We start from the raw sequence: 23,116 nt of genomic DNA on the forward strand, positions 1-23,116 counted from the left end.
CTCAAGAGTGTGTTGATATTTGGAGGTGAACTCCAGGCAGGTGTTGATATTTTCAAACTGGTCCTCAGGAAACTTAATATTTGCAAGAGAGGACAAGGCATATATTTGACACAGGGAGCATCGGAACTTGTTATATGTGTAGGGATGGAGTAGGGAGAGAAATGTCACTCAATTTTGTTAAAATTTGAAAGGGATTGAATGGAAGTAGTTCCCAGTTGCAGAGATCACCAGCAGGGAGTTACTATTTGCAGAAGAGAGCAGGTGGCTGGAGGAACTCAGCAGGTCAGACAGCTTCTGTGGAGGAAAATGGACAGTCAACCCCTTCATGGGGCCCACCTTTCCCCTGTCCGTTAATTTAAGTGGACATCTATTATTTGCAAAAGGTTGCTGGGATATTTGCAGGTGAGCTCAAGAACCTACTAATATTTTCTGCTGACTTTACAACACAGAAACAGCTGTTTGACCAAACAAGTCAATGCCTGGATTAATGCTCCACACAAGCCTCCTGCCACCCTAATCCATCCCCACTTCTGCTTATTTATATGGACTGCAGCGTTGCTAAAAATAAAACCAGGAAATGTGGAAAAAAACCTCACTAGTTCAGGTTGCATCTCTGGAAAGAGAAACATTTAACTTTTCAGGTCTGATTGCTGGGTTTTGGACCCGGAGTGATAACTGTTTTCCTCTCTCTACAGATGCTGCCTGACCTGCTCACCATGTCCAGTTTTTCAATTTTTACTTCAGATTTCCAGCAGCTGCAGTTCTGTTTTATTTTCAGAGTGCTGTCGGAGGGTTGGATGGGTCGGGGAGGAGGGAAGCTGGAGGGCTGTGGAGGGTGTGTAGAGGCTGCAGAATTTTCTAATATCCTCAGGGGTCATCATTCCACTTTTAAACCACTGCTCCACTCACGTTTTGGGCACGGAGACTAAAAATGTTACAATTAATTGGCATAATTTAAACAAAGCACTGGAAATACTCCACAGGCTTGACAATGCCTGTGGCACTCTCTCTGCTCAATATTTCTAGCACTTTGTTTTTATTTCATGTTATCAATAGTCACAATATTTAGCTTTGGTTTAGGAAAGAAATGGTTCCTTTTCTCCCCAGTTTATTTCCACTAGATATATTCTTTGTCATCATTTCAGTATTTTCCTCTTTGAAACGTCACTGATTGATGTTTTCTATCAGGAGCAGGAGGCCGTCCAATCAGCTCATGGCGTGTCTGTATCTGATGGTACCAAAATCTATAATCTACCAGTTCTTGATTCTGTAACCCTCATTCCTAACAATACTGCCTGTAATCCCCATTCCCATTCCTAACAAAATTCGACCATCTCAGTTCTGAAATTTCCAGTCGTCTCCTAGATTCACTAGCTTTTGAGGAGAACAGGTTCCAGATCTTCCCTGTCCCTCTGTTTGAAGAATTGTTTCCTATTATCACCTCAAATGACTCAGCCTTCATTTTAAAGCTAATCCTTCTTGTTCTGCACGTCCCTACCAGAGTAAACAGTTTTCCTTTATCTATCATCCCCTCAGCTGTATCTGTTTTGGTATTTAGTTTTAATGAATATTAGCAACTTAAAAATCTATTTTAAAATGTGTAAAGAATTAACAAATGTGATTAACCTGTGATGACCTAACGAAGAAATTAAATTTCATACTGTAAGTAATTAGTTTATTACAGCTTTTCTTCATGCATCTTAGCTGGAATACCAGAGTGCAGCCAAAAGATGCTGCAACAGAAACCAAGTTCTGACTAATTCAACCACAGTGACCAGAAAGATTTAAAGAATTGGACTGGGTGCCTTTCCACTGAGTGCCAGTCCTGTGGTTTCTGGGTAACGTGCACGCTGTAACAGGAATGCAGAAACAGATGCATCAACTTCAAAACTCAACAAGGCTGATCTTTTCCTGAGACTCCAAGCCACACAGTCTTCACTCATGTCCATTGGTATCAGTTCTGAGTTTGGCGGCAGGCAATGCTGTAAACCTTCTGAAGTGATCCCCTTTTTCTTCCATAGTTTAGCTTGAATTTGTTGGTTGCAAAGAAATATATCAGAGGGTCCAAGCAGCAGTTGAGGCTGACCAAGGCCATGGTAACTCGCCGAATCTTGTAGAGGAAGTTACCGAAAGCACAGTTTTGAATAAAGTCCAAGCGAGCAAGGAAATAGAGTAAGTGGGTGATGTGATATGGGACGAAGCAAAGAATTGAGATCACCATAATGACCCAGATGATTGTCAAAGCCTTTTCCTTGTGGACACTGCTTTTAAGCTGGGCTATTTTCTTGGCTGCCAAGGGGTAAAATATAATAATAACTGTAAATGGAAGTAAGAAACCAAAGAGGAATGCCATAATGTGATACACTGCCATCTTTTTGCTATAAGCATCAGCGTCAAAGTTCTCGAAGCAAGCTGTTGTGTTGTTTGCTTGGACGTTGTTCAATGAGCCACTAAAGATTAAGGGAAGCATGATAGCAAAGGCCAACATCCACACCAGAGCTGAGGTCACCCGCGAGCAGTTTGTGCCTCTCATCCTGATGTATTTTCTAGGGTGGACCACTGCAATATAACGGTCCATGCAAATCAGGCTGAGGAAAGTAACGCTGAGGTAAATGTTGGCAAAATAGAAGGTCCCTGTGATCCGACAGGTTATGTCTCCAAAGATCCAGTTGTTCTTTTTTATGTGGTAATGGATCCTGAAGGGCAAGGTGCAAATATAAATGATGTCCACGACAATCAGGTTTGCAATGTAGATGAAAGATGGGGAGGCATTCTTAGTTTTCTTCATAAATATGCACAGGGCTGAGACATTTCCAGTCAAGCCCAGAATGAACACAATGGTATAGACTGCTGGAAATAAATGGTACTGGAAATGAGCCTCATAACTACAGTTGCCGGTTGAGGGAGGTGTTCCCAAGTTGTCCATGTTTTTGCCCTTCTTCAGTTGATCCCTGGCACCGTTTGTGCTTGGTAGAGCTGCTATTATAAGGTAATGCTCCGGTGACCTAGATATGTGACAGCAAAGAGAAACTGTTATCAGTGGGGAACGTGGTGAAAACTGTTGTTGCTGCTTAAACAAGAAGTCACTTGTGATCCACTGAAAAGAACAAAAGAAAGAGATACATTGTCATGACAACATTTCCATTAGTTGAAGTCTATATTGGGGAATGACTGCAGTTTGGGTAAAAGGTGAATGTTAGCAAACAGCTAAATGATTATTCCAGAAAGTAAAGACCAGTAACATTTACAAACACAAAATTCCCAAAGGGCTTTCCAGCCAGAGGAGGTACTTCCGAAGTGCTCCCACTGACAGGAACAAGCAGCCAATTTGTTCACAGGGACACCTTGATAAAAAGAATGGGATTAGGACGAGGTAAGTGATTTTAGTGACTTTAGTTCAGGGATTAATATTCACCAGGAAACAGAGGAGACCTTTCCTGTTTGCTGTGAATATTGCTGTGCAATTTTATAGCTGTCTGAGAGGGTTTTAACATCTCATCAACGATAGTAGGGAAAGGGTGATCTCTTCAGAGTTCATACATAAATTTCATGGGGAAAGGGGAAACAGACACATAATGAATGACTTCTCTAAAGGCTACACATATGCTGGATCTATACACAAGAAGATGATTGTATTGAGGTGAGGCTCATTAAACCTGGAAACCCATTGTTCCCAAAGGCAAGAAACATTCAAGATTAAAAAGCCTGGAATTTCCTAAATGCAGACACAGATATAAATCATTTATTAAAAATAAGCTTTTAAGGTCAATTTTTAAAGCCTTTTGCTCAGTCTATATGTCCGGAAACAATATTGACCACCAATTTGCTCTTCTTCTGGAGGCGTATGACCTACATGCACTACCACTGATGCAAGTGCCTTATTGACTGCCCCTGGAGATCAGGCAGCTAGTAGATGGTCAGGAGTTGACCAATGATGTCAAGAGGAAATATGATAGACACATGAGGGAAATAAACTTGCAGTGTTAGGGGACAGAGCTAAAGAATGGACTGCTGAGCTGACATGAGCTCAGTGGACTAAATAGCCAGCTTCTGGGCTATGGTCTATGCATAGTGGGGTCAATGGAGCGTCAGGGCCTGGATTAGACAACAGAGGTTTATTCGAAAACAGAAATTGCTGGAAACACTCAGCAGGTCAGGCAGCATCTGTGGAAGGAGAACCAGTTAATGTTTTGGGTCTGGGACATTTCATTAGGTCCCAAACACTTCTGATGCAGGTTATGTGCCTGAAACATTAATTGTTTCTCTGTCCACAGATGCTGCCTGAGTTCTGACAGAGAGCTTAAAAGTCAAAGTGATCAAGGTCAAATTGAGGAAAAATAAAAAGTACTTCACCTGAATGCATGAAAAAAAGCATTTGTAAAAGAAAGATGAGCTAATGGAAGAAAGAGAGATCTGAGGTTGATCTAATGACCATTACATAGAAATGGCTGTATGACGGCAAAGATTGTGAACAGATATTCCAGGTCACTTGGTCTTTAGAAAGGCCAAACAAACTGATAAATGAGGAGAGATAGTTCTAATTAATGCTGACATGGCAGCAGTTGTGAGGAAGTGAACTTGACTCATGGGAATAGAAAGTGATATCGGTGTGGATGAAGAGATGAAGAGATGATTATGGGGACTTCACAAAGACATGGCAAATCTGTCTGGCAAAGCACAAGTTTCAATGAATGCATTTGAGAGAGTATTCTGAAGCAATACATCACAGAAAGAACTAGAGATCAGGCCACTGTAGATAAAAACATAAGAAACAAGCTGGAATAAGCCATTCAGACCCTAATGCCTGCTCCAGTGTTCTTCAGAGGCTGAGGATTTAATGCTTTTGAGTTCCATTAATTTCTCAGATACAAATTACTCAATGCTGATTTCCTCATTCCCTCAAGACCTGCATTATTTTTTGAGGTTTTCTTTCCACTGTAAAAGACAAACAGACTCAAAATGTTTCATTTTTCTTCCATTTCTTTACATCCCAATATAATGACCCCTCAGTCTGTAAAGGACACATATTGGCTTTCATTTTTTTTCCTTTTTACAAATCTGTAGACTTTGTGTAATGAGTGGTAATTGGTACTCTCATAATGGATCCTCTAGAGAGGAGAAGTCACAATCCAGCAGAATTTTCCATTGAGTTTGAGAGTGATATAATCAAGCCTTCACCTTGCGTTGATACATTGGGCTGGGAAATGAGATTAAAAGGTTTGCCACTGGATAAACCACAGCAAATGTTTAAAGAAACATTCTATTATTCTCAATACATATTCAGTATGAAATAAAAATGACCACAGGGAGACTAGTGGTGCGTTAATGGCTAACAAAAGAGGTTATATATAAAATTAAATTAGAAGAGGCTTATTATCTCACCAAGAAGAGTAGTAAACCTGAAGATTGCGAAGAGTTTTAGAAACCATCAAAGAAACACCAAGCCACTCATGAAAACGGTAAGGTAGAATATGACAATGTTACCAAGAAATATAAGAATTGTATGAACTTCTACAAATATATAAAGAGAAAGAGAATAGAACAATTAAATGTGGGTTCCTCAGAGGCAGTGGCAGGAGAAATTACAATAGAAATAGACAAAATAATACACATCTTGCACCTGTTTTTGCAGTAGAAGACAGGAAATTATAGCGACAGTAAAATGGGAAACAAGAATCTCTAAAGGGTGAGGAACCTAATGTGACGAATGAACCTAAAGGCAGTATTCTGTATAAGGAAACTAGAAGACAGCACATCTCTTGGTCCAGACAACCTGCATTCCAAGGTTCTGAAAGAGGTGGCTACAGGGAGAATGGAAGTATTAGTGGCGATCTAATAACATTCCCCTGACCCTATTAAGAAAAAAATTGCAAATACAACACTGCTTTACAAGAAAGGAGGGAGAACGAAGGGGACTATAGATCAGTTAGCCATTTACAATATACATTAATGGCTAAGTTGAAAAAATAGGGGAATGCATCTCAGTTTACTGATGATGTAAAGTCGAGTGGAAAAGTGAAGAATGAGGAGATGGAAAGGGGTTTAGAGCAATTAAATGATCCAGAAAGAAGGTGACAGATGGAGTATAATGTGGGGATATAGGTGGTTATTCATCTTGTAAGAAGAATTGCAAAAACTAAATATTTTAAATGGTGAGAAACTAATGGGTTTACACAGATGGATCTGGGAGTACTGCCACGACACAATGCAGAAAGTGAATAATCAAGTGAATATGAGGAATTAGGAAGGCAAATTGTACATTGATCATTATTGATAGGGGTTGTAGTAAAACAGTAAGAGGTCTTGTTGCATGTCTATACAGCTTTGGTGAGGAAACACCTGGAGAAGTGTGTGCGGTTTTGACCTCTATGAGGAAACATTGGATGGAATACACTTGATAGATCCCAATAATGGGGAGGGCCTGTCCTGGATTTTAGAAGAAGAACTGAAATACATTGAATCATGCAGGATTCTGAGAGGGGGTGATGGGGTAGATGGTGACAGGTTGGTTTCTCTCACTGGAGAGCAATGTCTCATGATATGGGGTTGACTATTTAGCATGAAGAGATTTTATGCAGAGGGTTGGAAACCTTTGGGATTCTCTGCCTCAAGAGCCAATGATGCTCAGTTACTGATTGTATACAAGGGTAAAATACATGGATTTCTGTTCCAAAAAGAAAGAAATCAAGGAAAATAGGAATTGGGTGGGAAAGTGGACTTGGGTTACAGAATCAGCCATGATCTTTCTGAATGTGGAGCAGGCTCAGAGTCCTGTCGAGTTCTCCAGCTTCCATTACTTGCTTACATTACACTTCTCAAATTAAGTTGCCCAATATATTACAGTTACGGGTATAAAACTCAGGAGCAACTTTGGCTGCCTTTCCACCTCTATGGCTCCTGCTCTGGAAAAGATGGCAACTTCCAACTGGCCAAATGTGGAGTGCACAAGGATATTCCATTGATTAGGCACCTACCTGTTACAGGGAGTGAACCACTGTGTGTTTGCCCTCTGATAAATGAGCTGAATCGGTGCAATAGATGGTCTGGCAACAGAATGAGTGAACCATTCTAATCCAATATTTTATGGACCTAATGCAGGCAAATGGGAACAGAGTAGAAGGGCACAAAGGCTGGCACGGACCTAGTGGACTGAAAGGCCCGTTTCTGTACTGTACAACCTTTGACTGTAATTTGACATGTCCAAATAGACCAACGCTGAATCAGTCGGTGCTGCTGTATCCTTCCTACAGTTTTCATGGAATACAAACCAATAAGTTGCCTGTAGATTGTTTCCAGTCAGATCCATGAACAGTTTACCTCCAACTCATTTACTTTTCTATTCAAAAGCCACATTAATGCATAAAATGTGGCAAACACTGAAGTCAAATGATTGAGTCTGTGGTAAAAAAGATTTCGATGTACAACTTCCTTATACAAAAAGTCTCTTTAAAAAGCTATTTAAAAAAAAAGGGGTCTGTGGAGGAGAGGAGCTGGCCTAGACCAAGGTCCATTCCCTGACAGAATGGGCACCAGTTGCTTTGCACAATTTCAGATTTTTACACATATTCCACTCCTTTTCTGAGAAGATTGCAATACTAACCCTCTAGATATTGCAGATAATAAATGGAAAGGAATATATTTAACACTCACCAAGTATGTCCGACAGTTCTTTTCCAGGTTTGATTCTTGGCTCTGCAAGACTTCCACAGTTGAGTCAGGGATCCCGTGCAGTGCGTGGGAGCTGTGCCTCAAATACACCGAGGAGGTGACTTTCTTTGGCGCAGTTCAATAGTGGTATCAGTTGAACTCCTCTGCATATAGGAAGGGCACAATATTAATGCGTTATGGTGGGCCAATGTGCAGATACAAAGGGAAGTACACAACACAAGCTCTGTGCCTCGACGCAGCACATCACTGATTGATCTGAACATTTTATCTTGTTCCACTACGTTAGATTAAACGAAACAGCTGCTGGGCTTCAGCAACAGAGATATTTCGAAGTACCTCATTTCCTGTAAAATCAATTGTTCATTATACAATCTAACTCAAATATTGCAAACAATTAGATTTGATTATTGTTCTGTAGCCCATGTCATGGAATAACCGAATAATACTAAACTTTCACTATAACAGTTCATTGTGGTTTAAGCATGGCTTAATAATCATTCGGGGTGGAACAGGTGAGAATCTGGTGAGCTTTGTCCTCTTTGATTGTGGCTGTCAGATGTGTTATTCAGCTGAATTCATTTAATATTACAGTCAAGCCACCAGACATTGACAAGCTGAATGAATGGGGTGACTGAGAGGGTGAAAATAGAAAATCTAGACAAATTATGTTGCAGAAATAGGAAGGGACACAAGTTTGTCTGTTCCATCCTTGGAGCTGGTTTGGGTTTGGGTTTGGGTTTGGATTTGGCTTATACTAAATTTTTGCAGCTCAGTTTCCTGTCCTATTCAGTGGCAAAAAGGAACTAAAATAGTTGTTCAGCAGGAAGTTACCACTTCAGTGGAAGAAGTTGTCACCACTTTGTCTTATTCTACTCATTCTTTCTCTAACCGCAATAAGTAGAGGTGAGGGCCAAGGAACTGCAGTGCACTGTTCTACACTCAAAACTCTGCACAGCGTCAGCACTCCCACTCCTGAGAGAGGAGAGGCAATGAGAGGAGAATGTACGTGGTCCAGAAACAATCAGCATTGGGTTAGGAGGGGAGGAACCTTGCTGTTTGGAAACACGAGGTGCTGGGATTGGTTCCAGTGGAGCAAACAAGGCTGAGGGGAGGTATAACTGAGGTGAGAATTATGAAAGGCGCTGGAGAGGGTGAAGACGAAGGACCCACTTCCCTCAGCAGACGGCTCAATAAGCAATGGTCATGCATTTAAGGTCATTGGTGGGATATGAGGGCAGCTGATGGAAAGCAGTATCGGGGCCTGGAATTCACTGGGTGGTGGAGGGAGAAACGCTCCAACATTAAAGGCTGTCTGGATGAAGACCTGAAGTACTGTAAGTTACAGGGTCATGATCCGAAAACTAGACAGTGGATTCAGCTGAACGAGCGAACCCACGGGCTGGTGGACTTCTTCTGCGGCACTGTTTATACTGAGCCACCTTTCCCAGGATCTCCATGACAACGGGATCCAGAATAATGCTGAATTGTTTTCGGAGAGGGATGCCTCCTGACCATCAAAGCTTGCTGCAGCTATTGAAAATTGCTTGTACATTTCATGGCACAGCACTGTGGGTCGAAGAGCTCGTACTGTTCTACATTCTATAACCAATCTGGTCTGTGCAGCTTAGCCCATTGCTAACAGCAGCAAAGGTGCTCACACCTCCGATCAACGTGTCACTTCAGCTATGGAGGGATCTACAGCTGCTGGTACCAATGGCCTTCTGCAGAGGCCTTTGACCCCAATACTCAACATACTGACCCTTCCTCTTGGAAAGATCTACACAAAGTGCAGAGAGAGCCGTTAAGTGGTGCTTCGGTGATCTCACCATTAGCGTCATCCTGCAGGTCAGTGAGGCTGGTGCGGCTGTGCAGTAGGGTGGCAGGCATGGGTCATGGTGCTTTCTCTCAGGAGCCCCTCATCGTCCCGTTGATGGATAAGCTGGCGGGGACACTTGTCTTCTCTGTTACTTAAGGGAAGTGGCCTGTAGCCACAGCCAGGAAGGTTGTGGATACCTCTGCCCCAGGAGCCTCTCAATAACAAACAGCAGCCAGGAGCTTTACTTGATCCTGTGGGGAGCAGGGAAGGGTAAAGAAACAGGAGGGAGGGAGGAACGATGAACTGGGGAAATGGACTGAGCAATGACAGATGGAATTTAACTCAGACAAGTGCAAGTTGTTGTATTTTGGTAAGTTAAACCAGGGCAGGACTTACACAGTAAATGGTAGGGTGTGTAGAACAAAAACCTAGGGGTACAGGTACACAGTTCCCTGAAAATGGTGACACAGGTAGACAGGGTGATGAAGGTGGTGTTTGGCACGCTTGTCTTCATCAGTCAGGGCATTGAGTACAGGAGTTGGGATGTAATGGTACAACTATACACGTCATTGGTGAGACCATACTTGGAGCATTCTGCACAGTTCTGGTCGCCTAGCGAAGGATATCATTAAGCTGGAAAGGGTGTAGAAACGATTCACGGGAATGTTACCAGGACAGGAGGGCGTGAGTTATAAGGAGAGGCTGGGTAAGCTGGGACCTTCTCCCCTGGAGCGTAGGAGACTAAGGGGTGTATATAAAATGATTAGGGGTGCAGATAAGGTGAATGGACACAGTTGTTTTCTCAGGGTAGGGGAGTCTAAAACCTGAGGACATATGTTTAAGGTGAGAAGGGAAGATGTAAAAGGGACCTGAGGGGAAACTGTTTCACACAGAGGGTGCTGGGCTAACGGAACAAATTACCAGAGGAAGCTGTAGAGGCAGGTGCAGTTACAATGTTTAAAAGACATTTAGACAGGTACATGGATAAAAAAAGTTTAGAGGGATATGAGGCAAATGGGACTAGCTTGGATAGACATGTTGGTCAGCATGGACCAGTTGGGCTGAAGGGCCTGTTTCTGTGCTGTATGACGCTATGACTCTATGAGGATGGGGGGGATTCGCCAAAACACAAGGTCACTTTCAAGTACACCGGTTATCCAGTGTCAGGGTGCTCAATGTCCACATTCACTTCCAACAGCAAAAACTGAGCTTGTACCACTTCCAGAGTGTTGTCCAGAGTATCAGCACTTTGCCAAGATGATACCTTTAACTGTTCAGTAAGGGCTGACAGCACAGGAGGTGGAAAGATATTAGTTGAGTGGCTTTGTTTCCCCTGGGCTGAATTATAACACGTGGTCAGTAACAAACTGTGTGACTTCAACCTCTCGTCTGCTCTTTACTGATGTTGTCCCCTTTCTCCTACCGTCTCATCATATTGAGAGCTCCTATTGCAAAGCTGTGTATTGTGCATCGTGAGTGGGAGAGTTTGGCTGGGCTGTAGACTAGCCCTAGTCTGTGCCAAGACTATCCTGACTCAGTGTGCTGCCACTGTGGTAGTGCAGCAGAGGGAGATGCATCTCTTCCAGTGACATCATGTTAGCTGCTCAGGAAATGGGCAGTGAACTGTATAACAGTGTACAGATAGTTATCAGCCACATTGATTGAAACAGAAAATAGGAGTAGACTATTCAGCCCTTCAAGCCTGCCCTGCCATATAATATGATCATGGCTGATCCACTGTCTCAACACAGCTCCTCCTTGGATTACGAATGCCTGACTTATGGACACCCCCCGTATGTATGAACGAGCTCCCATAAACATTATTAAATTCAAACAAGACCCAGTCTTGAAAAACAAATCTCCTTACATGCAACTCCCCACAGTCAACAGATACCATTGTCTCTTAAGAACACAGGCTGCCAGTTTCACCGTGGGAGGCCACTTAAGACAGTTGCTTTGGAAATTGACAAGGAATCACTTCTATTGACACTTGTGCAATGATACTCTATTAAATAATGTAACATCCACTGATAATTCAAGCCCATCAAAACCAGCCAATGAGTGTGGGACGTCCTGATTCTGTAACATTGTTATCAGGCAGGAGAAGACAATAAATGAATGTTCGTGTTAGCTTGCCCTCACCAACACCATTCATTACAATCTCGTGGAGGGAAGGTCACTGCTTTGAATGCTTTTGTGTATTTTCTGACTTATGGACAAATCCAACATGTACGTCTGTAAAAACAGAACCCGTTTGTGACCCAGGGAAGGCCTGTATCACCCCTGCTCTATCCCCATACCCCTTCATGCCTTTTGAGTCCAGAAATCAGTTACCTCCTTCTTAAAGATATCCAGCGACTTGGCCTAACTGCCTTCTGTGGTAGAGAACTTCACAGCGTCACCACCCCATGTGAAGAAATTACTCTTCATCTCACTCCAAAGTACCTCCCATATCCTGAGGCTGCTACCCCTCCTTCTGGACACCCCAGCCAATCTGTCCAGCCCATTCAGAATATTCTAAGTTTCGCAATGATGCCACAGGTCTCACAGCTCTAGCACTCCAGGTTCAATCCCCACCTCCGGTGCTGTCTGTGTGCAGCTTACACACTTTCCCTGCGACGTCTGGAGTTTCCCCAGGGTGCTCTGGTTTCCTCCCACATCTCACAGATGTACTGGTTGTTAGGTGGATTAGCTGGGAACTTGCCCCGAGTACAGGTAGGTGTTAGGAGAATTGGGGATGTGCGTTGGTGGGCATATGTGAGAGAATAGGTTGCTGAGAGGCAGCGGAGACTCGATGGGCTGATTGGCCTCCTTCTATCTCATAAGGAAATGTAAAATAACATGAAAGTAGTTCCCCTCTCATTCTAAAGTACAGTGAATACAAACTTAGTGAACCCAATCTCTTCCCATACAGCAGTCCTGGCATTCCAGGAATCAGTCTGATGAACCCTCGTACTCCCTCTTGGGTAAGGAGAATAAAACTGTTCACATTACTCCAAGTGTGGTCTCACCAAGGTTCTCTGCGTAACTGCAGCAAGACAACCTCGCTCCTGGACACAAATCCTCTCGCTAGGCCAACATACCACTTGCCTTTTTAACTGCTTGCCTACCCTGCATGTTTGCTTTCCATGTTTGGTATACCAGAATACCAAGGTGCCCTTGTTCATCAACATTTCCCAATCTAACATCATTTAAATATTATGTTGCCTTTCTATTTTCTGGCCAAGGTAGGTAATGTCAATTAAATATCGCAATTCACAATTTAATGTCATCAGCAAACTTCAAATAACACATTCTGTTCCTCATCCAAGTTGTTGATACTGTTTGTATAATGAACACTGAGGTCTAAGGACTGATCTCTGCAGTGACCCTCGAGGCACTGGCTGCCACCCTGAAAGAGACCTCTTTATTCCTACCCCCTTCCTCTGCGTTCTCCTCACAACTCACTGGCAGATATGATTGTGTGCAAGACTACACCTGGAAATGGAGGGAACAGCTGATATCCTGGACTTGGATGACTTGCACTCTTTCAAAAAAAAATACCCCACCTCATCCCACTGCCAGCTGGACACAGGGGAGGTGGTGAAGGAGCAAACTTGGGAAAACCTGCAGGAGGCAGGCATGATCCTGCTCTGCTTTGCAGATTGATAGAAGTTGCTGATATTGCCATAAAACTTAAGCTTTTGTCATTGCCTTCATAAAAGGCCTTCCTTCCATAATTCAGAAGTGGGGTTATTCGCTGATGATTGTGCATTGTTCAATTCCATTCACAACTCCCCAGCCAATAAAGCAGCCCACTCATGTATGCAGCAAGCCCTCGGCAACACTCAGGTATGGCTGATAAGTGGCAAGTAACATTTGAGCCACAAATGTGCCAGGTAATGATCTTCAGCAACAAGAGAGAGTCCAACCACCTACCCTTGACAATCAAAAACACTACCACTGCCAAGTCTCCCACCATCTACATCCTGGAGATCAACATTGACCAGATACCCACACAGGCCAACTACATGAATACTGTGGTTCTAAACATGGGTCAGAGACTGGGCATCCTGTAGTGAGAGCCTTACTCCTGACATCCCAAAGACTTTCCAACAACTACAAGGCATAAATCAGGACTGTGACCATCTTTTAAACTAATTTTATTTTCAATAACGGGGAACCGACATTCAAGTTATAAGAGCGGCAGACACGGTAGTGTAGCGGTTAGCGTAACGCTATTACAGCGCCAGCGACCCGGGTTCAATTCCGGCCACTGTCTGTAAGGAGCTTGTACGTTCTCCCCGTGTCTGCGTGGGTTTCCTCTGGGTGCTCCGGTTTCCTTCCACATTCCAAAGACATACAGGTTAGGAGTTGTGGGCACGCTATATTGGCGCCAGAAGTGTGGTGACATTTGTGGCCTGCCCCCTGAACACTCTACGCAAAAGATGCGTTTCACTGTATGTTTCGATGTACATGTGACTAACAAAGATATCTTAATCTTTGAAATGAATTCAGTCTATTCACACAAAGGCAATGAAATACCATTAATCACAGGGGATGGATGCCGCTTTGATCGACTGGTTCTCCTCCACCTCAGCCAATACCTTCCTCTGGCCATCAGATACTGTGCTGGAAAAGGCTGATGGAAACCCAGGATAAATGATCCTCACTCATGACTCCAGTTAACTGGACCAAGATAAACACCACTGGTGGTGTGTGATCAAACTGAAATCCTCCCAGGATAGTCTTTCCTCACGCTGTCCAATTGTGAGATATTCTTATGAAAATAAAATACAAATCAGATTGTGAAATCTTCTCCAACAAGAAGAAAAGCTTTGATTGTATACAGCTGTGCTTTATCAATAACAATCTGAACATTCCAGGTCCTCCCAGCTGCACCAGCTCGCTCAGTGTGGAAGGAAGCTGTTGAGCACAATGTCACTTCCCACCATCTACCAGCACTATAACCATTCACTGTCCCAGCCTTTGCCAAACTCACTTTACTACATAGACACCAGCCCAAATTCCTGATCTGACACAGTTTATACCTCGTTACCTCATTACCTCATTATACATTTCCTCAGGATTCAGGTATCCACCTGCCTGAATATTCAAGTTTCTATTCAATTGCATCATGAATGCTCTCCTGGAGACGACACCACCTAACCCAGCAGCTTTCTCGAACAACACACCGTTTACTTACCTTGACCAATGCCACAGAAAATTCACTAGACCATAAAATGTGGTGTCTTCTATCTTTATGTCAGAAATGGATCAAAGCTTCCAAAGATATAAGGAACAAATACTGTTTCTGTTTTATGGAACTTTCCCCACACTTGGTATCAATTCCACTTAATTATAAAGAAACAATTTCTACATGTCGAACAGTGAGGAAGTGAACTGTAGTCATGAACACATCTCAATGGTGTATTTATAACAATGGCAGCAAGTTGCAGCTTTGGTTGACATTTCGGTTTATTCAAATGATGTGCTTGTCCAGAGAATTAACGGTCAAGCATAAGAGGTGGTCTGGAGTCACACAGACTGGATAAGGACAGAAGATTTTCTACCCAGAATGACACTTCCAGCAATCCAGTAGTTTTATGGTCATCATTATTGTCAAGAGATATTTTTTTAAATACTGGATGTATTTAATCACTTGAGTTTAAATTCTCCAAGTGTTGCAATAGGATTTGAACTGACTTCCCTGAATATGGTTAATGCTCTTTACCTCCACACCCCAGACTGATCTCATTCACCCATCAGAGACAGAACTTAACAAACTCAATACCTCTGTCAACTTATTTTCCCTGGGGTCACCCTTGTGCCACACAAAAGGGAAGACTCCTGGGGCCCACTAGATCTCTTCCTGACTCATTGCAATCATGTTGCTAAAATGTGATCTCCCAACACCTCCATAAACTAAAGACAATCCAATCTTCTCACCTCCAACTTGCTTCAGTGCCTCACTTGCCCATGTAGTCCTGTTCAAAACTACATACTCATCCAAGATGGCACACATTGTCCAGCCATCAATTCCTGGGAGTTTAAGTAGAGACAGAAACATTGTTGGAGATGATGTGATGATTGCGAGGAGGTTAGGACAGAGAACTTTTCACAAGGCTGGTGATGGAAAATTTGATGGGCACCTCGCAGATCTTTCCTCAGGACATGAAGTGGGTTTGCTCGGGTCTGTTTCACAGGCTATGAAGCATGGACTTCAGCAGGAATGGACCTGACAAGCTGAGAGGTTCTGGTTCTCATTTCTATCCCCACTCATTCTCGCACACAAAGCTAGTGAAAGCTTTTTTAAGAAGCTGATTATTTTTGGCAGATTAATAAAAAAAAATTAGCCTCCATCCAACATTGTTACTTCTCCATAATTTGAAACACATTCAGGGGTGTTTATGTAATACAAGAAAGTCGTACAAGTCAAAGCGGAGCCAGACCGTCCTTGATCATTGATGCCATTTGCCATGGCAACAGCTGGAACCCGTAGTTTGTTCTGAGTTCACAGTCACTGAATTATCTCCTCTTCCACTTGAAGATCTGCAAAACAAAACAAAAAGCAGCTTTTAATGGTTGCCATGACAACTCTCAGTTCAGTTTCTGGGATCCTTCATGACTTAGTTGCTAAAGAAACACACTCACTGACATCTATGTAGGACTTGCAGCTGTAACATCTGGCATGCATTTCAGTGCAAAGACTGCTGGCAACTTCAGTCTCTTTAAACATGCAAGACAAGCATTCTCTGCACATGAACAGTGTGAGCTTGTTGTCTAATCAGTGGTTTCAGTTACAGAGGTTAGGAGCAAGCCAGCTAATGTGAACCTTGCATCCGGTGCAGAGAAAGTTGTGTAACATGCTGTCTAAACTAAGCTAATCCTGCTCTGAAAACAATATAATTTGTGGAATGGAATGCGAACAAATTGGAGAAACCTGTCAACAAAGTAATTCCTGTTATGCAATTAATGTCCTCTGCTTCAGAAAGCAGACAACACGGGTCAGCGCCAGTAAACAACAAACACACTCCGTGCTTAACTGAATGTAGAGTCTGTTGATGCTTCAATGCCTCTTCTGTAATGTTCAAGTTAATTAAATTACTTCACTTTCATGTTTATTTCAGATAAGAGAATTTCCTTGTTCTTCGCTGCCAACATTTGACTCACTGGAGGTCAGGGTTCAGTTGTTCCCATTTATATGTGCTGGAACATATTGTCTGTGGGTGCATGCATGAGCTCGGTGTATGATCGTGTGGGGATTTGTGTCTGTAAAAATGTCTGCATATATACGAGTTGGATTTGTGTGTGTAATTATGAATGTGCATCTGTATTTGTGCAGGGAGGTGTATATACCTGTGTATCTTTGAGAAATCACAAATGTGTATGTTTAACATTTGCAATTATGTTAAAATATAGGAGTGATCACTTGTGTTGTGTAAATCTTGTATGTGCCTGCACCTTTGTGTATGTACATCTGTTCTGATGGTATGTCATATGTGCATTCTGTCTGCATATGTGTCTAATTCATGTTTGGTATAGGCGTGTGTATGTCTAGAGAGAGATATCCTAGAGAAAGAGAGAGAGAGAGAGAGAGTGTGTATGTGTGTGTGTGTGATCTGTGTCAGGGAGAGATAGACAATGCATTTTCCTGTGCTTTCTCTAGCACGCAAAGATCAGACCACGATACATTCATCTTTTCGACTCTTTAGCTCTTACCCTTTTCATCATATTCCACGTTCTTCAAAAACAGGCCATCCGGTGGGGCTATGATATTCCCTGGATAGGCCCTGGAATCACGGACCTCCAGCAGGTCTGCGATGTGCCGGGGCATTAGCTTGCCCTGTCCAACAGCCACCAGAGCTCCCGTCATTCTCCGCACCTAGGATAAAGCCCACGTCACAATGCTTCACTACTGAAGAACACCACCTTACTGAAACATGAATATCTTGACTTAACATCACTAGGAAGATGTTTCTTCTTTGCCCAGTACCAGCGTTCTTGCTACCTTTGTCTATCTAAGCAGCTGGTCTGCTCTAACGCTTTCTCTATTTCTGCTGTGCAGCAGCCACTGGGAGCAGAAAACTGAAGCCCAAATGGCAAACAGTGGCCTTTGAAGATGGGGTGACGGCTGTAGTTAAATGGCACACTTACCACTGGAAACAATAATAAAATTGACCCTTAGGGTAGTGTAAAAGCTTTCTGCCCACTGCTCTGGTTATTCTGAAGTTACTTTTGAAAGTTATAAGGGCCAAATTAAAACAAAATGTTGCTTGTGATAATTCTTATCCATAGCTCCAGTTGAATGGTGGGGACTGGACAGCTGGTGTGAAGACATGGATCCATGGTATAGGTTATTTTGCTTCCAGCTGAAAATGGTTGGACTTGCCAAATGCAGCGCTCTGCAATACTGCAGCAATGCTGCTTCTGGTTTCAAAATTCACCCGTTTGATTCAGCAAGGCCTCGGAGATTTGAAAGCAAGGCCGAGGGTTTAAAACTGAGGTGTTGGAGGATCAGGAACAGAGTAAAGTCAAAGTCGAGTTTATTGTTGTAGCACAAGTACATGTGTGCACAGGTGCAATAGGAAACTTACTTGCAGCAGCATCACAGGCATGTAGCATCAGACGAGCAGCATTCACAAGAAAAACATAAATTAAACATAAATTATACAAGAATGAACACAATTAGAACAAAAAAAAACAAAGTCCATTGTAGTGCAAAGTGGTCATAGTGTTGCTATACTGAGGTAGTGATTAGGGCTGTGCTGGCTGGTTCAAGAACCGAATGGTTGAAGGGAAGTAACTGTTCTTGAACCTGGTGGTGTGGGACTTCAGGCTTCTGTACCTCCTGCCATTCATTAAATCAGTGAGCTGAGGGTGCTGGGTGAAGTGGGTTAGGGATGGGGTGCGGGGTCTCTGAGCTCGGGTTTATTGGGGGTGGAAGGAGCAGATAAGCAGGAGAGCAGCGTGGACTCAGCCCGGAGATGGGGTGAAGGTTTCAGCAGCAGGGGCCAAACTGGATGACAGGGTGGGGACAGAAGCTGTTAGTTTTGGTGATGGCGAGAGTGTTTGTTCGGAAACTCATCTCAAGGTTAAACAGGACACTGAGATAACGAGCAGTTAGATCTGGTGCGTGGGAGGGATGGACTTCGTGGGTAGGTAGCAGAGTTTGTGGTGAGGACCAGTAAAGACAACTTCCGTCTCTGGAATATTTATCTTCTAATTGAACAACAACAGGTTCAGCATAACAGAATAGTACAGATTCAAGAACAAGGATCATCAGACGATTGTGGTGGCAGCATAATGAACTGTAAAACCACAAAGTAATGTGTGGGTCCTGGCAGATCTGACTCACTGCTTCCATTACCCAACTCAGAGACTCCTTGCTTAAAGTCAAAGATCATTGACTTTAAGCGAGGAGGGAGGTGGATCACACATGTCGCAGCTTTAATCGTTGTGTCTGGAGACATCAACTGGAAATTTTAGCACTAAAATATCTCTGGTGGGTGTCCCAGTGTAACAGTGTGATGGAGCGGTGTAGAGATCAGATACATCCAATGCTTTCTGCTTGGATGTATCTGATCTTGGGGAAACTGCGAGGAGACATTCTGGTCAATAGGCACCAGTAGAAATTGCTCTGCAATTCTTCAAACAGTGCAATGGGACCTTCCAAGCTGTGCCCCATTCAAGGTCCGGTCTGAACGGCAGCACTGGTAAATGTACCAAGGTGTACAGGCCAGCTCATCCATCGAGCTGCCTCCACTCTCACCTGGGCCAACTGACATCCACCACCAGACACCTTCCACTTCACACAACCTACCTCCCACACCTCACACAGTAACATAATCTTCTGAGAGATACAAAAAATACCATGAAAAACATCTTAAGAAAAAAAGAAACATAAGTAGCAGAGGGCTATTCAGCCCCACATGCCTGCTCCAGCATTCAATAAGATATTGGCTGATCCATTAACTCATCACCACTTTCATGCACTAACCACATATTCACTTAACGTCCAAAAACTATCTTGAATCTTCTCAGCCACTGAGCTTCTTGAGTTCAGAATTCCAAAGACTTACTACCTCTAGGAAGACATTTCTTGTCATTAATTTGAGACTGTGATCCCAAGTTCAAGATATCCCTTCATCCCTACATCTACCCTGTAAGAATTTTGTGTTTCAATGCGATTTCCTCTCATACTTTGAAAATGCATTTCTGTTTGTTCTACCAAAATGGATGATCTCCCATTTTTCTACATTAGTCCATCTTCCATGTTCTTGTCCATTCACTTAGCTGGTCTATCTCTCTTTGATGCCTCGCTACATCCTCCTCACGACCCACAGTTTCACCTGACCTTGCAGTCTCAGCAAATCTGGATAGATGACACTTGATTCCGTAACCTCATGCTTTCATATTGATTTTGAACTGCTGTGGTCCCAGCACTTGCCGAGTCACAACCTCCCAACCTCCCAACCCAAAGACGAGCTTTGCTTTCTGTCCATTAACCAATCCCCAAACCAACAAGTACTCCCAACATCACATATTCTAATTTTGTTTAAGAACCTCCTGTGGGGTACCTTCTCAAAGGCCTTGAATCTAAGGTCTTGGACCAGTTTAGAAAAGCTTTCTCCATCCCCTGAGAGCAGCAGGCAAGCATGTCTGCCACTGTGGTGACTCACATCACTGATCCACACTCCCCCGCACAATCACACAACCCACCTCTGACAGTGCATCATTTCCTGGTCTGAACTATCAGCTTAGATTTTAAACTCGAGTGGGGGTTGCATCCATGATCCTCTGACTCAGAGGCAAAAGTACTACTGTTCAGCCAAGAGAATAATGGGGGAAATGCAGATGCTGCCCCAGCGCTATGTGTGGTTAAATAAAGACAAATAAAATCGCAGTAAAGAAGTTTAACCCATTTTCTCACTTCTGGGTCAGTATTCCACCTCCTTTAGTGAATTTTACACTCTAAAAACCCACCTTTGTCCAAGTGATACCTCACCAGTTTATACGGGGGGCTGGGGGGGCGGCGGAAGAGAGGGAATCAATTCCCTGAGTTTTGAACATTTGATTTACACACATTCACATGGACTCTTTAGAGTAACTATCTTTGATTAATAAAGCTATTTGGCATTGAAATAAATAGAATGCCACTCTCTGTACAGGGACTGCACTCAGAATGTATATTGTCCTGCTTTTTTGATTTACAAAATGTCATTTCACACAACATATTCCAGGAAGGTAGTCCTTTTGCCATTGGAGGAACTGCAGCAATGCAACACTCAAATTCACCCCAGTGCTCTTACAGACACTATGGGAAAGTGGAGCAGTATTCGGGGTTCAGTTCTGATCATGTGTGCTGTCTGTGTGGAGTCTGCAATGTTCTTCCTGTGACCGTGTGGGTTTCCTCCGGGTGCTCCAGTTTCCTCCCACATCCCAAAGATGTGATGATTGGTTAACTGGCTACAGTAAAAACATCCCTTAGTGTAGGTAAGTAGAAAAAAAAATCAAAGAGGAGTTGATGGGCATGAGAGAGAGAATACTTTGTAGGGGTACAGAGAAAATATGGAGAGGGATGATGGGACTGTTAGGAGCTGGCATGGACTTGATGGGCGGAATGGCCCGATCTTAGTCTTGTGCTCAATCCTTTGCTGCTTCTTTCACCAAAATATCCATCATATTTGAACTTTTAAGGTCAAATGTCCACCCTGTGGAATTGTTGCTTAAATCAAACTTTCTCAGGTTCAGCCAGCAGGGGTCTCTGTTGGCTTTCTGCTGCAGTTATCCCCCAGTGCCGGGGCCCTGAAGGACAAGCGAGTTTGCTTTGGAAAAATCTCAGTCTCCTTTATGTATGGTCCACAGTCACCTTCAGCTAGCACTGCACATCCGGAAAGAAGGACAGAGCACTTGAGAACAGTTGCTATCATCTGGGTGATCCATAGCCCAGCAGCAATTGTGGCTTTAGGCAGCAAGTAGGAAACAGAGAGTTTTTACAGTTAGCGTACATGGTACTTGGTCTGGGAGTCAAAACTAATGCAAGTCCAATGAAAGCAGTTTCCTTCAACTTGATTTTGTGACATTTGAACACACTGGCTGACGTAGACTGTACTGTTGAAAGTAGTCAACTGGTTGCATCATGGTCTGGGACGGCAATTCGAATGCACAGGAATGTAAGAAGCTGCAGAGAGTAGTGGACTCTGCCCAATACATCACAGGCACATCCCTCCCCACCATCGATGGTATCTACAGGAGGTGCTGCCTCAAGAAGGCAATATCCATAATCAAAGATCCCCACAGTCTGGGCCATGCCATCTTTTTGCAGCTACCATCAGGCAGGAGGTACAGAAGCCTGAAGTCCCACACCACCAGGTTCAAGAACAGCTGCTTCCCTTCAACCATTCGGACTTTGAAACAACCAGCACAACCTAATCACTACAGTCTAACAACACTATGGGCACCTTGCACTAAAATGAACTTTGTTTTTTTTTTGTTCTAATTGTGCCCTTTCTTGTAAAAATTGTGTGTATAATTTATGTTTAATTTGTTTTTCTTGTGAATGCTGCCTATATGATGCTATGTGCCTCTGATGCTGCTGCAATAAGTTTTTCCATTGCATACATACACTTGTGCAGATGACAATAAACTCGACTTTGACTGTGTACATACTGTACCCTGAGAGCTGAGCCTGCTCCAGCAGCATGCCTTCCACCCCAGGGGAAGCTTCCTCCCCACCTCCCTGACCTTGAAAGGAATTCCCAAATCTGCCACAGCCTCTAACACACTCAGTTTCCTCTTTAATGCCAAACCAACTCTCTTTCTCGCAACAATTCATAAATCTGTGAAGCCCCAGTTTGTTTAAGGCCTGAGCCATGCTGTCATATGTGAGAAAACACTTTTAGCACCTCTCTGCTTTCCTTGGCAGGATACATAAAATCTGAGAGCCAGTCTCCTGCAGACCCATCTTCTTACAAGGTGAACTGGTACTTAGTGTGATTAGATGTACCAGAAATAGGAAACACTTGGATTTACATGGTTACTTTCATAACCAGCCAATGAAGCAACTTTTGAAGCGTACTGTCTTGATAGCAGAAAGCTGACAGCCCATGTGTGCACAGCAAGCTCCCAAGAAAAGCTGCATGATAATTAGCACAAAATGCATTTTGGTGATGCCGTGACTGAATGACAAATATTTGCCAGGAATCCAGAGATAATTCTGCTCTTCAATTCTGGGCACACGAGATATCAGGTGAACGTGCCATGTAAAAGATGGTGTATCTCTGACACTGTAGCACTCTCTCAGTGCCACACTGAAGCACCGACACAACTTTCATGGATCAGGAAACACTGGTGAACAGCCGTAACGCTAATCATATAGGTTAAAATAACAAAAACGAACTAAAAATGAAACAACACCCTCACAATGGTTGGATCAGTAAGCGAACCATTGAAGGGAGCGCTGGGTGTGGTCTCTGGCCTGTGCTGTGGGAGAGTCAGGGGAGCTCCTGCAATGGTTTTCACCCTTGGTTAGGATCAGAAAAACCATCCAGGATTCCTATCTGTAATCTGTTCTTGACCCCAGGTTTCCACATAGAAACATCCACACAAATTATTATCTGGGTGATGCACGCATCAAGGCAGAGTCAGAGG

General features: G+C 43.3%; 2 protein-coding genes across 3 annotated transcripts in view; both read right to left on the reverse strand.

Moving 5' to 3' along the window:
- Positions 1 to 990: 990 nt before the first annotated feature.
- On the reverse strand, positions 991 to 7,799 carry LOC127583255 (lysophosphatidic acid receptor 6). Its single transcript, XM_052039023.1, has 2 exons — positions 7,651 to 7,799; positions 991 to 3,005 (listed from the first exon to the last, which is right to left on the reverse strand). Exon 2 carries the CDS (start codon positions 2,924 to 2,926, stop codon positions 1,955 to 1,957), a length of 972 nt encoding a protein of 323 aa, XP_051894983.1. The 5' UTR covers positions 2,927 to 3,005; positions 7,651 to 7,799; the 3' UTR covers positions 991 to 1,954.
- The window catches only part of pusl1 (pseudouridine synthase like 1), a 67,792-nt gene continuing 52,365 nt past the window's right edge, over positions 7,690 to 23,116 (reverse strand). Inside the window, exons 8-10 of one of the 2 annotated variants that reach the window (XR_007958228.1) lie at positions 17,186 to 17,348; positions 15,896 to 16,015; positions 7,690 to 7,811 (exon numbers count right to left, since the gene is read on the reverse strand). Coding sequence is in view for 1 of the 2 variants with exons in the window: in XM_052039025.1 (XP_051894985.1) it covers positions 15,984 to 16,015; positions 17,186 to 17,348 (195 nt within the window). In the remaining variant the exon portion in view is untranslated. Of the gene's footprint in view, positions 7,812 to 14,923; positions 16,016 to 17,185; positions 17,349 to 23,116 lie in introns of those variants that run through there. The other variant, XM_052039025.1, reaches the window with a different exon arrangement.

Source organism: Pristis pectinata, chromosome 26 (genome assembly GCF_009764475.1).
Source record: "Pristis pectinata isolate sPriPec2 chromosome 26, sPriPec2.1.pri, whole genome shotgun sequence".
Taxonomy (NCBI): Eukaryota; Metazoa; Chordata; class Chondrichthyes; order Rhinopristiformes; family Pristidae; genus Pristis; species Pristis pectinata.

Coding starts and splice junctions, on each gene's coding strand:
- LOC127583255 (XM_052039023.1), bottom strand. CDS start 2,926: ATGGACAACTTGGGAACACCTCCCTCAACCGGCAACTGTAGTTATGAG.